Genomic DNA, 15,223 nt, shown 5'->3' with positions numbered 1-15,223 from the left:
GATATGTAACTATTTGAGTTGAACTTCAAATGATGGGCAGCCATGTGACAAGGGGACATTATTCATTGATTTATTGAGTGTCTACCATGGGCTGGGCATTGGGCGAGGTGATGGCGATAGAGCAGTGCAGAAGACCTTCCTGACAACGAGGAGAAAACTTGCTGAGGAAGTACTATTCTAAGTAAAGATACAAATGTAGTGAGGTAAACAATACACTTATAAGAACTGCTTCTAGAATGAAATCTTACCGTTTGCAACAATATGGATGGACCTAGAGAACATTACGTTAAGTGAAATAAGCCAGACAGAGAAAGACAAATACCATACGATCTCACTTATATGTGGAATCTAAAGAAAAGAATAAATGAATGAACTAATAAGAAACAGTCTCAGAGACACAGAGGAAAAACTGAGGGTTGCTAGATGGGAGGGGGGTGGGGATAAGGGGTAAGGTGAGGGATTAGAAAGCACAGTCGATAACCACAAGATTGACACGGGGATACGAAAGTCAATTTGGGGAATGTAATCAATAATGTTGTAAAGATTTTGTAGGGTATCCTATGGACACTTGTCTCATTAGGGAGATCAACTCAGGGATGATGTAGATGCCTGATCACTGTGCTGTACACCTGAAGCTGAAGCTGAACAATAATGAATGTCAACTACAATTATATATATATACACAATTTTATTTTATATACATATGTATTATGTATATATATATGTATTTACAAGAAGCAGAGTACAGCATTAGGCATAGAGAGAGTGGAAATGTAATAGCTGTGTGCGATGTCAGAGGGGTAGTAGATGGCGGAGGGGGATTATCACTGTGTGAGGGATATACGTGATAAATGTTTAACTATTACATTGTTTTGTGCACCTGAAACTAATTAAAAAATGTTAAAAAAAAGAACTGCTTTTACAATTGGTTCTAAGGATGCATTATTCTTCTCCTTTTACTGTAGAAAATTGTATAATTAAACTCCTTTGTATGCTTGACTCTCCTTGAATTTGCAAGAGTGTTAAGTTTCTATCAGGAGAAACTCAGTTTACTGTCAGTTGGCAAATTTCACCAGATCACTTCCTTGGGAACAGTGGTTAATATTTATCTTTCCCATTCTGAGCAGGAGGAACGATAGCCTCCTTATAAAGGGAAAGGGCAGAAGGGAACACAGAACATGATAAGCTCATATATCTAGTGGAATCTAATACTGCTCATCTGTCACTCTGCCTCAGATCCCGCCCCCACGTCTTTTCCCCGCTGGATGACCCAACTTCAACTTTCCTTCCTTCTAATTCTTATTGTACACTGCCTCCAGAATTAACCGACCTAAAGTATTCTAGTCGTGTCCATTCCCCAGTGCTTACAGAATACATTTCAAATTCCTTAGGCTGACACCAACTGACCTAACCTACTTTTTCTGCTTTAGCTGTGGCTCTACCCTCCACTCTCTAATTGTTTTAATCACAATGGATTGTTTTTGTTCCTGTTAAGAAAAAGTTAAAATAAAAATAAATAATTGTTTAAATTGTGCTGAAATTACAAAACATACACTCTACTATCTTAACCATTTTTCAGTGTACAGTTTAGTGGCATTAAGTACATTCAGATTGTTGTGCAAATCCCATTGGATGTTAAATCACAGAGTATCACTATTCCTCTGATGCTTCTGGCAATTTGTATTTTGGACCACACCTGTACTTATGATTCCTTTTGACCCCTGAAATGCCTTTACCTTTCTTTCCCAGTTAAAAACCTATGCATCTTGAAGACCAGCACTCAGATCCTACCTCTTGCTTTAGGCTCCTATGAAATCTTATCTGGAAACAGAAGCTCAATTTTTGTTGCCAGGTAACATACTGCTTAGGGTTAAAATGATGCCTGGTTGGCAAACTGTATCTGGACGGGGAGGATTTATACATGAACTGTGTAAATACCTGACGGGGATGCCATACTGTGGACTTCTCCACTTGAAGACTCCACTGCAAGTGGGCAGGATCTTTGTCCCTGGAAGCTAAGCCTATGGAGTTGTTACAAGAGATGTTGTCTCTTACGGAGCATGAGGCTACTAATCCAGGAACATTCCCGTATTCACCCAATGTTGGTCTTGTCTTCTTGCACCTGAGCTGTCACCTGCGGGGCCTGGAGTGGCATTTGTACTGATATAAGGACTCCCACCGAAGAGAAACTCTGAAGCTGCCCTCCTGGCCAGTGGTGTTTCCTGTATCGCATCCTTTTAGATCAATTGAAAGCTGAGTATGGCCCATAGCAGTCTTGTGAGTCTGACTGTTTAGCTGAACCTACGAAAACCTCCTTTGGGGAGTTGCACCAATATGTAGGAATGTCAGAAATAGTAACACTGCTTGAATATCTGGACGTAAACCATGGGGACTGTCTCGAGGGTGAGGCTAACAAAGCATTGCTTACCTTTGGAAGGAGCTGGATTGCCTGTAGAATTCTTTGTCGGTGCCCAGAATTAAGGATTCCAATTTCTAATAAATCCTGATCTTCCATAACATTGCTCCCCTAAAACAAAACCAGAAATGTTATAAGTTAAATCAGGGCTTATTACTAAGGGTAATAATGATTTATTCAATACAGAGACAAATGACCAACAGGTGATCTGAGTTTTATAAACAAAAACAGAGAGTCATTCTTCAGTGAGGGTGAGTGCAGAGGGTGTCACCTATCTGACTGAGTGGAAAGTCAGGGAAATCTTCCTTCTCCTCACAAATACTTTCACGGTGTACTATTTCTGGTTGGATCATCTGCACCGGAGAGTCATTCCTGTGACTTAAAACTCTGTCCCTCTAAAAATGTAAATGCTTCTGGGAAAAGCTACCTCATTTAGAACTGTCAGTGACTTCTACACTGATGTGAATGAATCAGAAACCCCCCCACCCCCCACCACACCCAGACACTGAGTCACCTGAAAACAGATGAGAAAACTGAGTATACTAGGCAGGTTAATAGTCAGTATTAATCTTAAAATAATGAATACCAGACACCTAGTCAATATGTGCGGATAAAACAATAAATGTGGTACAGGTCTCCACCCACAATTGTCTTTATTCCTTCTAGGCCAGTGGTGGAAACCAATTATCCAAAGACAGTTAGAACGATGTGAATGTGCTATGATGGTGACACATGCTTGGGAGCCCAGAGGGGATCAGGGATATGTTTTCAGAGGCGATGATATCTCCTCAGATATCTGAAGGATGGTTATGACTTAGCATTCAAAAGAGGAAGGACAAAGGAGAAATTATGCGTAACGTCCTATGGGTAAGAAAGAACACAGTGCATTTGGAAGCATTGAGTTCGGGGATAAGTTGGAGACAGCAGCAAAAGATACAGCTGGAAAAGCAAGCACTGGCCCGACTATACAGACGTTGCATGCCACGCTGAGGAATTTAGACTTCATCCTGCCCGTAATGGGAAACAGGGACAGATTTTATGAAAAGGAGTTAGTTCCATGATGGGATCCCAAATTTAGAAAGATCAATTTGGTTGCTCTGGCTGGGCCTGTTTCCTTACCTATAAAATGATTAAGTTGAGCTCCCCCGAGCTTCAAGGACCAGTCTAGTTCTGAAATTCAGTGATTTCCATGATTTTTTTAGACATCTGATTAATATGCAGAAATTTACAGAATGCTTATTTTGTCCATAAATTTTAGTCTTTTGGGCTTTGTAAGCCAGAGGACTCCTTTAAATTGAGGAGACTACAGAGAAAATTCAAGAATTTAGATCATTACCTTTCTGGACAAATCAAACTGTCCTCTTCACGTGGAATACAAAAACACTTATGAGGAGAAATTACAGAATACCTGTTTGTGGAGAGCAATGGGTATTGATTTGCTTTTGCTGAGCAGTTAAAGCAAAAGAGAATGAATTGGAAAGGGCAACCGCGGGGCATGGAGACCACTAGGAGGCCACTGCAGTTATTCTAGAGAAGCTGCGGGATGTACGAAGGTAGTGGTGGTGGGAGAGACAGAAGTGAGAGGACTTGAAAATTCAAGAAGTTGGACTCGGAGAAATGCAGAATACACATGGGTTCCAGGCTTGGGCAAGTGGGGTGATTCATGATGCCTTTTCCTGATATAATAAAGAGAAGGGGCCAGTCTAGTGTGGTGCAAAGTGAGACTAACATCTCTCCTTGGACAGGGACAGAAGAAATGGATGTAAACAATTTAATGTCGGACCACATTATGATTGAATAAATGATTGTTTTTAGCAAGATTAAAACTGTTAGAACGGTACCATAGCTACGGACTTAAAATGGGCATTCACCGGACAAAAACCTTTCAGCTACTCAGAGTGTCATTCCTATGCTTAAGCTACCCTGGCATTCTTGGAGAAGGCAGAACGATCCAGGTATATAGCAGCATGGTAATGAAAAGCTTAATGAAAAACAAATAAAGGCAGGCTTGGCGATGTGCCACAGGAAACACTGCTCTCAAGAAATTACTCAGAGCACACAGTAGAGCATGGCTGAGAATATAAATGACTTCATTTTGAAAAAGCGTTATTTTCAGAAATGAACTAGTGTGTCGTGAGCGGGATGTATGATACAATTCATATTTGACTTTTACTCTTTGAGGGGTTTTCCAAGAGGAGTTAGCCAGCCCTTATAACAAAAACAAAACAAGAAACCTTTAGCTCTCTATATTTTCGACCATTACCAGGTTTTCCACGGACTAAATTACCAGCCTACAAGTTCCGCTCAGACAAAATGCAGAACCTGGTTTCTTTGTACAAACACAAAACACACCAGGATCCTTTAGTCTGAATTAGTTTTTATCTATAGGTCATCCTGAAAACTTGATTTCAGTGTTTGAATGCTGAAATGATTTGAGGAACTGAAACCTTGAAGACCACTTTTCTTCCTCTAAACTCTCAGTATACCATCTTCTCGATCTTCAGTAGGAGGGGAAACTTTTTGCAGAATTGTAAGGAAGTCAGACATGTTCTCCTTGGGTCAAATTGCCTAGCATATTGGATAATTACCAGGCACTTTTGAACAATGACTGAAAATTATGGGAAGCACAATGCAAATGGTGAGAATGTGCCCAAGGGGGAATGGTACTAATAGTAGAAATGTAAAGAAAAGGATCCACTGTTCCCAGTGAGGCCTGCTGTTAGAAAAGTTCAAATTTCTCTCTTGTTGTAATAGATAGGGATACCAAAAATATCCTGGTGCCTCATCTAGCCAGTCTTTTTTCAAAACAGCACCAGGCTTGGAATCTAAAGACAGGAGTTCCAGTCTTCCCTGGGTAAACTTGGCTAAGTCACACATTATTTCTAGGCCTCTGATCCTCCCCCATAAAATGAAGCAGGTTGACGAATATCCATTCAGGTCTAAAATGCTATGATTTCAGTCATGTCCAATTTTGGATTAGTATCATTATTAAATATAGATTGTATAATGAAATTACCTTTTATTGTTTCAGAACTTGTAGCCTAAAGTTAGCTTTAAGAAGTAATTATGGAGAAGGGCAAACATGCATGGTTGTGGGTTTTTTTGTTTTGTTTTGTTTTGTTTTTGACAAATTCATCTCAGCACTAGGAACTTATACAATTTCTTATTAAAAGAAATGATAGAATACCTTATTTTTGTAGTGTTATGGATGCTTACAGGTTTTCAGAGAAAAACCTGACGTTTCAAGCCTTACAACTAACCATTTTGTTTGCTCTTGGGTAGCAGTTGCACTATCAAGGACAATAAACATTTCCGTTTTTCCTAGGAAGCTGGAATTTATTCTCACATTGTCACTTGCCTTCACTAAATGTTAAAAAAAATCAGCTTAAATCTTTTTTTTCCTTGATAAAAGCTAAGCGTAAACTCTAGCTTTCTCTCTCCTCCATCCATTTTTCACATAACTGCCAGACCAATGGTTCTTGGAGTAGAGCTCCATTATGTCCGTCTTGTGCTTAATCACCTACTACGCTGCATTCTCTCTCTCTTCATCTCCCCAGCACACATGCTGTCTCTATTTCCTCTTTTACCAGTTACTCCTCAGCACACCACAAAAGGCTTTTACCCCCGTTAACTCCATAGACTTTCTCTGCCAAATGCTAAGAATGACCACCCAATTGCCATATCTAGTTGATCTTTTTCAATCCTGATGTCAAGCACTCATTGGCCACATGTGGTTGGTGGCTACTGTATTGGACAGTGCACATTTAGAACACTTCCGTAATGATAGCAAGTTCTATCTGACAGTGCTTCTCTACAGTTGAAGACACTGAAACTGTGGTTCAATCACATGATGGGGCAAAAGTGGTGATGTAACAGGTAATCAAAACTACTCATGAATCATTCTCAAGATATAGTTGATGTGCTGCTTAGTGAAAGTTCATGAACATTACATTTAGGATCTTTACCAAATTCTCTTCTCATTTTTTAGTCATTAAAACAAATTAGTAACTGACTCTACTTTCATTAGTGTTTCTTTATTATGGGCCTAGAAATCTACACTATCAAAATGACAAGTACAATTGAGAAGTTATTATTTTCTTAGCACACAACCTGGCACACTGCAGAGATTGTTTAGGGAATAATAATCAGTAGATAAAGTTGTTTAGTTAATGACTTACTAGAAGTATTGAAGGCCCAAGGCAATGTTTTTCAGAAGAGATCTTCCTTTACTACAAGAAATGTCTAATCCAGGGAGTCTTTAATGCTTTTTTAAATTATGGAATTAAGAAAAGTAATCTAATATTTATGTACCGAGAGCTTGAAAGCTGAAATTCCTCTGACCATAAGGAGAATAACTTATGTATTGAAGTTTGTGCAGCTGTGATAAACTAAAAAGTAACCAAATAAAATAAAAAGCAGTGTTTTATACTTAATGATCCATTAGAAATAGGGTAGCTATTTATTGAAATCGTGTCTCAAACAAACAGCTGGTTCTTTGAAAAGATTAACAAAATTGATAAACCCTTGGCTAGACTCACTAAGATAAAAAGACAAAAGACACTAATTAACAAAATCAGAAATGAAAAAGGGGAAGTTATCACGGACACCACAGAAATACAAAGGATCATCCAAGAATATTATGAAGGACTATATGCCACCAAATTCAATAACCTAGAAGAAATGGACAAGTTCTTAGAAACATATAGCCTTCCTAGGCTGAACCATGAAGAACTGGAAAATCTAAACAGACCGATCACCAGTAACGAAATTGAATCAGTCATCCAAAACCTTCCCAAAAGCAAAAGTCCTGGACCAGATGGCTTCACTAGTGAATTCTACCAAGCCTTCAAAGAGGATCTAATACCAATCCTGCTCAAATTCTTCCAAAAAATTGAAGAAGAGACAGTACTCCCTAACTCATTTTATGAGGCCAACATTACCTTGATACCAAAACCTGGTAAGGACAACACAAAAAAAGAAAACTACAGACCAATATACAGATGCAAAATTCCTAAACAAAATTCTAGCAAATCGAATACAACAATCCATTAAAAAGATTATTCATCATGACCAAGTGGGGTTCATCCCCGGGGCACAAGGATGGTTCAACATCCGCAAATCCATCAATGTGATACATCACATAAACAAAATAAAGGACAAAAATCATATGATTATATCAATTGATGCAGAAAAAGCATTTGACAAGATACAACATCCATTTATGATTAAAACACTTAATAAAATAGGTATAGAAGAAAAATACCTTAACATAATAAAGGCCATATATGACAAACCCTCAGCTAATCTCATAATTAATGGTGAAAAACTGAAGCCCTTTGCTCTAAGTTCAGGAACACGACAGGGCTGTCCCCTATCACCTCTGCTTTTCAACATAGTGTTGGAAGTCCTTGCCAGAGCAATCAGGCAAGAGAAAGAAATAAAAGGCATCTAAATTGTCGCTCTTTGCAGATGACATGATGCTATATGTAGAAAACCCTAAAGTCTCCACCAAAAAGCTATTAGAAACAATCAACGAATACAGTAAAGTTGCCGGCTACTAACAATGAAATCTCAGAAAAAGAAATACAAAAAACAATTCCTTTTGCAATTGCAGCAAAAGAATAAAATACCTAGGAATAAACTTAACCAAGGATGTGAAAGACCTATATGCTGAAAACTATAAGACATTTTTAAAAGAAATTGAAGAAAACACAAAGAAATGGAAAGACATTCTGTGCTCATGGATTGGAAGAATCAACATAGTTAAAATGGCCATATTACCCAAAGCAATATACAGATTTAATGCAATCCCCATCAAAATCCCAATGGCATTTTTTAAAGAAATAGAACAAAAAACCATCAGATTTGTTTGGAACCACAAAAGACCCCGAATAGCCAAAGCAAACTTAAGAAAAAAGAACAATACTGGAGGTATCACACTCCCTGATTTTAGCTTGTACTACAGGGCTACAATAATCAAAATAGCATGGTATTGGCAGAAAAACAAACACATAGACCAATGGAATAGAATCGAGAACCCAGAAATAAAACCACATAAACACAGACAGATAATTTTTGACAAAGAAGCATAAAACATACAATGGAGAAAAAAACAGCCTCTTCAATAAATGGTGCTGGGAGAATTGGATAGCCACATGCAAAAGAATGAAACTGGACTGCTATCTGTCGCCATATATCAAAATTAATTCAAATGGATCAAAGATTTAAGCATAAGACCTGACACAATAAGCTGCATAGAAGAAAACATAGGTACTAAACTTATGGACCTTGGGTTCAAAGAGCATTTTATGAATTTGACTCCAAAGGCAAGGGAAGTAAAAGCTAAAATAAATGAATCGGACTATATGAAACTTAAAAGCTTCTGCACAGCAAAAGAAACCATCAACAAAATAAAGAGGCAACCAACTGAATGGGAGAAGATTTTTGCAAACAGTGCCTCCGATAAGGGGCTAATATCCAAAATATACAAGGAACTCATGAAACTCAACAACAAAAAAACAAACAACCCAATTGAAAAAGGGGCAGAGGAACTGAAGAGACATTTCGCCAAAGAGGACATATGAATGGCAAATAGACATATGAAAAAATGCTCAACATCACTAATCATCAGAGAAATGCATATAAAAACCACAATGAGATATCACCTCACCCCAGTCAGAATGGCTATCATCAACAAGACAAATAGTAACAAGTGTTGAAGAGGCTGTGGAGAAAAAGGAACCCTTATACACTGTTGGTGGGAATGCAGACTGGTGCAGCCGCTATGGAAGGCAGTGTGGAGGTTCCTCAAAAAATTACGAATAGAATTACCATGTGACCCAGCAATCCCTCTCCTGGGTATCTACCCAAAAGATCTGAAAACATTTATCCATAAAGACACGTGTGCTCCAATGTTCATTGCAGCTTTGTTTACGGTGGCCAAGACATGGAAACAACCAAAATGTCCTTCGATAGATGAATGGATAAAGAAGTTGTGGTATATATACACAATGGAATACTATTCGGCGGTAAGAAAAGATGATATAGGAACATTTGTGCCAACATGGATGGATCTTGAGAGTATAATGCTAAGCGAAATAAGTCAGACAGAAAAAGCAGAGAACCATATGATTTCACTGATATGTGGTATATAAACCAAAAACAACAAAAGAACAAGAGAAATAAATGAGAAACAAAAACTCATAGACACTGACAATAGTTTAGTGGTTACCAGAGGGTAAGGGGGGGTGGGGGGTGGGAGATGAGGGTAAGGGGGATCAAATATATGGTGATGGAAGGAGAACTGACTCTGGGTGGTGAACACACAATGGGATTTATAGATGATGTAATACAGAATTGTACACCTGAAATCTATGTAACTTTACTAACAATTGTCACCCCAATTAAAAAAAAAAGAAATCATGTCTCAAAAATATCTGTACTGATTACTTCTGCTTCTTAGAACTCCAGCTTGAAGAGGTCTCTTATTTTCACAACCTTAATACCATACATATCATATTCATTTAGAAACCTTTTCTTCACATTGAATATTCTATAAAATGGTAGGGAAACATATTTAAGGACCATAGAGAACTGTTTTCTTCTTAATATAAGCTTGAGTTCAATGTTATTCATTCTCTTGTTAGTCAAAGACTGAAAAAACATTGAGAAGATGCGTTGGAGAAAATTTCTTTTGCTCTGTATTGAACTAAATGATTCTTCACCACAGTTTGTGATGTGACCTTAAATACTTAAAATAGAATATTTGTACAACAGAATGACACCAAGGTCTTGCAAACTCACAAATGGAAAGACACGCATTTTAGTTTATTTCTAAGATAATTTTTTACAGCATAAACGACACAGTGGCATAAAACTACAGATATCCCCTGGTTTTCGAAAGTTCAGGTTACACCACTTCGCTTTTGTGAAAGACCTACATTAGTACCTGTTTCCATTAACTGAAAGAAATCCCAAGAGGATTTTCGCTTTTATGATAAAAAGTGAACATTCAAAATAGCGTTCAGTGTTTGTTTTGCAGGGAGCCAGTATAGAGACAGCGGCGCCCCCAGCATCGAGAGTGGCCCCACCAAGCTCCTTCCCCAGGAACCACACTCAGCATCTCAGCATCCAGGGGCCATAGCTTTGAACTGTGTCTGTGAGCATCTGTGCTTTGTCTCCCTTATTTTGTACATCCATTAACAAGCGACACGAGTCCTAAGGTATCAGAAGAGCCTAAGAGAGCTCATAAGGGTGTTAATGGTTAGTGTAAAACTGGACATAATTAAGCATTCCAGTCGTGCTGAACGAAATAAAGACGTTATGCATGTGTTGAATTTTGGGTCTGGGAACGCTGAAAAATTTTCCTATATAAATTAATGATAACTGCTTCTCCACTGTATGCCATTTCCACTTACAGAAGTTTTCATAGGCACACTCTACTTTCGGATAGCAGGGAAAACCTGCATATACAAGTTTTCTTGGAATAACAATGCTACCTCTTAGCTTTTATAAAGGCAGTGAGTCAATTTGACATCAGTTCACAAGTATACCCAATGCATGTCTTTTCTGCATTATTATGATAATCATTATTATGATAAATACCAGATTTATAATTCCCCTATCAATGTTCAAACAAAGCTTTATTTAGTTTATCATGCAGAAACATGGGTTACCATAAGTGATCAGATAATAGATAATGTGCTTCTTCCAATTTTAATTCCCTCTCTCACACTAAAGAAATGGCAGTGGAAAAGATATTCATTATATATTTTTTACTTGTCTACCTTAGCCCTCCATTTGAACATATTCTGTTTATTGCCATGAAATTGCTTTTTCATAACTAAACTTTCATAATTTTAGCTTATGAATAAAGTTTTCTAGATTCTTCAGACCACATAAATTAATGATTCAAATAAATGCCACATTTAAGCAGTAAGTTAGAGAGCAATAAGCTAGAAAACATCTTATACATGTAAGTTACATATTTTAATAAGTTGTATCTCAGACTTACTTTTTTAAGATTAGTATTTAACAGCTAACATGATCACAATAGTTTTATACTATCATTTTCTTCCCTCATTATTTTTCAAGACTATCTCCCCTTTGAAACATCTGTTCTGAAGCTACAGAGAGAGAGACGGAATTTAGGTAATTAGGTATTTATTTGTAAAAATATTGAGCAAGGTTTGGTGATATCATAAATTATAATTAAGATTCATTTGAGATGTGTTCATGTAGATTTTAGAATTTTATCTATCTATATCTATCTATCTATCTATCTATCTATCTATCTATCTATCTATCTATCTATCTATGCATTTATAAAAGACTGCAAAGTCATTTGTGCTGTTGTGGTCCAAAATTTTATAGCTGCAAGAGAGGGAGCCTATTCATTTTCAAGGCTGCTAATCCTTAAGTCCTACAAGAAGAAAAGCTGATGTGAACAAATTTTATTTTGATGCTCTTATTTTTCGCCAGATACATACATAGGAAAGTATAAAGCTTATAACACCTATTGTCTTCTTTGAATTTTCACACTAATAGCTGTTGGTATAAGTTAGCATGAAGTAAATTGCACAATTATTGACTTCTTAGTCTGTGCCAGGCACTGTTCTAAATGCCTTAGACATATTAGTTTAATTCTCACAACAACTCTATGAGGTAGGTACGTAAATAACTTGCTCCCATAGCTGAATAGAATGTCATAACTATCACCCAACACACGTCCAGTGGGGTTAGTATAGGAGAGAAAATGTTCAATAAAAAAACTGGCTAGACCTAAACCATTTGCATTTTCCTTTAGAGCCCTATGAAATTCACATTTGAAAGCAAGTGTCCCAATATGTTTTACATTTGATTTTACAGTTTTAAAGCCACACTGATTCCCTCTATAGAAGAGAATTTGGAAAGCTGTCTGACCTCGTCTTCCATTCTCTGCTCCAGTCCTTTCTGTTCACTGAATCACCGAATCAGGGTTGGCAGGAACCTGGGGGTATTTCTAGTCTTACTGTTCCCTAACCGCAAAGCTTTAACTTCCCTCTCTTTTGAAGCGTGATGTCTAGCTGGGTTACACCATCCCCAAAAGGGTAGGGCGGATATTAAAATCTTTAAGTGGTCCTTCCCAGCAGCTGAATGTGAGCAGGGGGTGGGGATGGGTTGGGGCACACCTGGGTCCTATTCCCTGAGCTCCCCCTGTGCTGCAAACTGCATGTGACAGGAGAGCTATCAGAAGAGCTTGCCCAAAGTGGAGATGAAAGGAAAACAGTGAGCGGCTGTCCTGTGTCCTTTTCCAATCACAAGCTGTGAAGTTTTTAAAAGAAATTTTCCTTGGGTAGGCTGCACATAATCTTGGCAAGAATGATTTTGTTCTAATGTGCTGAACATCTAATATGCTGAACATTCTCCAGTGTCTCACAAGAGAAAAGTGAGCAGCGATTCGGTTCTTTTGGACACCCAGCTCTTAACAGAAGAGGAACATAGCACCTTTGTGCTATTTGCAAGGCTCCCCTTGCAAATGTCCTCTCCCTGGTGATACAGAGCTCCGAAAGGAAGGGCTCCTCTTGGGAGAAGCAGAAAGAATTTGCTCCAGGGCAGGACCAACAGAGCTACACACGACAAAGCAAGAAAAAGAGCCAAAAATGATTCACTACCAGCCATTTGGCATTCTTGAGTACCAGGTACATTGCCCACCTTATTTATAAACTTTACAACAGTCTTATATGCGGTAGTATCTTCCTTTCATAGACAAGGAAACTGAGTTGCAAAACAATTTAGCCAAGTGCACACTGTTAGTATCTGATGAATCTGGGATCAATGTTACAACCTGCCAGACTCTGATGTTCGTGCTTCCTTTACTATAGAAAGAGAACCAATGTTTAGCCCAGGGGACATTTTCTGGATGGAGATTCCAGTCAATGGATACACTGCCAGGAATCAAGTCCCTATGTTTACACACAGCCTTACAGATATACTGACAGACCACTGAGCGTGACTGCCATAGTTTCTCCAACATATTTTATTTCAAATAAATTACCTCCTGAAAGATTATGCAGTTAGTTCTTCTTCCAACTACATTAGGGAAATCTAGAGCCAAGCATGTTAATTGGTGACATCAGGTAACTTGCCTTGTTCTGAGCCAGGACTATGCTGGGAGGCGGGAAACAACAGCATGGTGTCCACACTTCTCAGCTCTTCTGGAGAGCTTTGTCAAACTGACTGGCTGGCCAGCTGGGAAAGGGAAGTTTTTAGGGTCAGGGCCAAGTTTGGTGATCTTTCCTTTAGGTCTCTTTCAAAGCCAAGATTTAGGAGGGAGGATGTCTGAAAATGAGTTAATCAAATAGACGATGTCTGGGAACAAGTTTGTGGACTTTTGTGTCCCTAATTTAATGTGTTCTGAATCCAGAAGAGAGAGAGTCCATTGCAGTCCCCCGAGAAGGCTAGCCAGGCTGACGGAGTCTGATGGTGCAGGTGGATAAGTTAGTCCTCTGGGAACTGGTAGTTCATCGTAAAGGTGACTTATTAGTCCATCAAAGAGACGGTTGTACTCAAGAATCAGATACCTTCAGATTTAAAGCTGATGGGGTCTCCTGACCCTGAGAACTAGATTCAGAAATAGCCAAATAAACTTAACAGGAGAGGAACAAAGAGGAAGAGAAAGGCAGAGAGAGAAGGAGAGAGAGAAAGTGTTGCTTATTAAGGGTGAAGGTGGTAGTGAGGGAAGTAGAGTCGCCAGACAAAATAAAGAAATTCTAATTTATCTGGGATTGTGTATTTTTATTTGTTTAATCTGGCAGCCTTAGAAAGGAGGCCACTGAATGTTGGAAATGAGCTGCCTCTCATTCATTTATTCAACATACATTTGTTTAAGTAACATTTTGTGAGCACTTTCTATGTGCCTGGCACTGGGCTAGGTCCTGGGACACACTGAAAACAGGACATGAAAGGTCCCTCTACTTTTAGAATTTACAGTCTAGTGGAGAAAACAGGAAAATAACCAAATAAAAAGTAATACAAGTAATTATCATTTAGCAAAGTTTTATATATGCAAAGCACTATTAAATGTTTTACATTGTTTACTGCTCACAACAACCCCTGAGGTTGGTACAATTAATACCCTTGCTTACAAATGAAGAAGTGAAGACACAGAGAAGCTAATCATTTGCCCAAGATCACAGAGCTAGTAAAATCTTCTCTAAAGGAAATTAATACAGTGCTGCGGTAAAAAACAAACAAACAAACAAAACTGCAAGGGAGACCTATGTTAGAAAGACCAGTCAGGAAAGCTTCTCTGAGAAAGTGACATGTAAGTTGAAATGTGAAGGATTAGAGGGAGCAGTCCAACCTTGAGAAGAGCCATTAGGGCAGAAGGAATAGCAGGTGCAAAAGCACTGAGGTGAAAAAAGAGCCAGGTGCATTCTAGGGACAGAGGGATAGTAAGACTTGGATTTGGTGACTGAGGAGAAAAAGAATCTTGGAGGGGAAAACAAGGCATAGATATTTCATGGCCTTGCAGATCCTGAAAAGAACTTTGATTCCATTCTAAGTGCAATGAAAAGCATTGAAGGACATAAACTGACTTATATTTTTAACTGGCTATGGTGTGGAAAATAGTGGAGGAATTGGGTGATATGGAAGTTGACCTCAACAACCAAACTTGAAATGACAGCTCAGAAACATCAAAATCTGAGGGGAATGTAATGACATATGACCTATTGGAGAACCATGGGAACCGGGGTCAAGTTTCCAAACTAAATATAATTTTTCGATTGAATTAAAAAGAAAAGCCAGATGACAAAGATAAAAGTC

General features: G+C 38.3%; 1 protein-coding gene across 9 annotated transcripts in view; it reads right to left on the bottom strand.

Moving 5' to 3' along the window:
• ANKS1B (ankyrin repeat and sterile alpha motif domain containing 1B) overlaps positions 1-15,223 on the bottom strand; it is a 914,119-nt gene that overhangs the window by 302,210 nt on the left and 596,686 nt on the right. For all 9 annotated transcript variants that reach the window (XM_033118713.1, XM_033118715.1, XM_033118712.1 and 6 more), the window contains one exon: positions 2,429-2,527. In XM_033118713.1, coding sequence (XP_032974604.1) covers positions 2,429-2,527 — 99 coding nt within the window. The remainder of the gene's footprint in view (positions 1-2,428; positions 2,528-15,223) is intronic.

Source organism: Rhinolophus ferrumequinum, chromosome 10, assembly GCF_004115265.2.
Source record: "Rhinolophus ferrumequinum isolate MPI-CBG mRhiFer1 chromosome 10, mRhiFer1_v1.p, whole genome shotgun sequence".
In the NCBI taxonomy this organism is placed as follows: domain Eukaryota; kingdom Metazoa; phylum Chordata; class Mammalia; order Chiroptera; family Rhinolophidae; genus Rhinolophus; species Rhinolophus ferrumequinum.
This window is presented reverse-complemented; position numbering and strand designations above follow the sequence as displayed.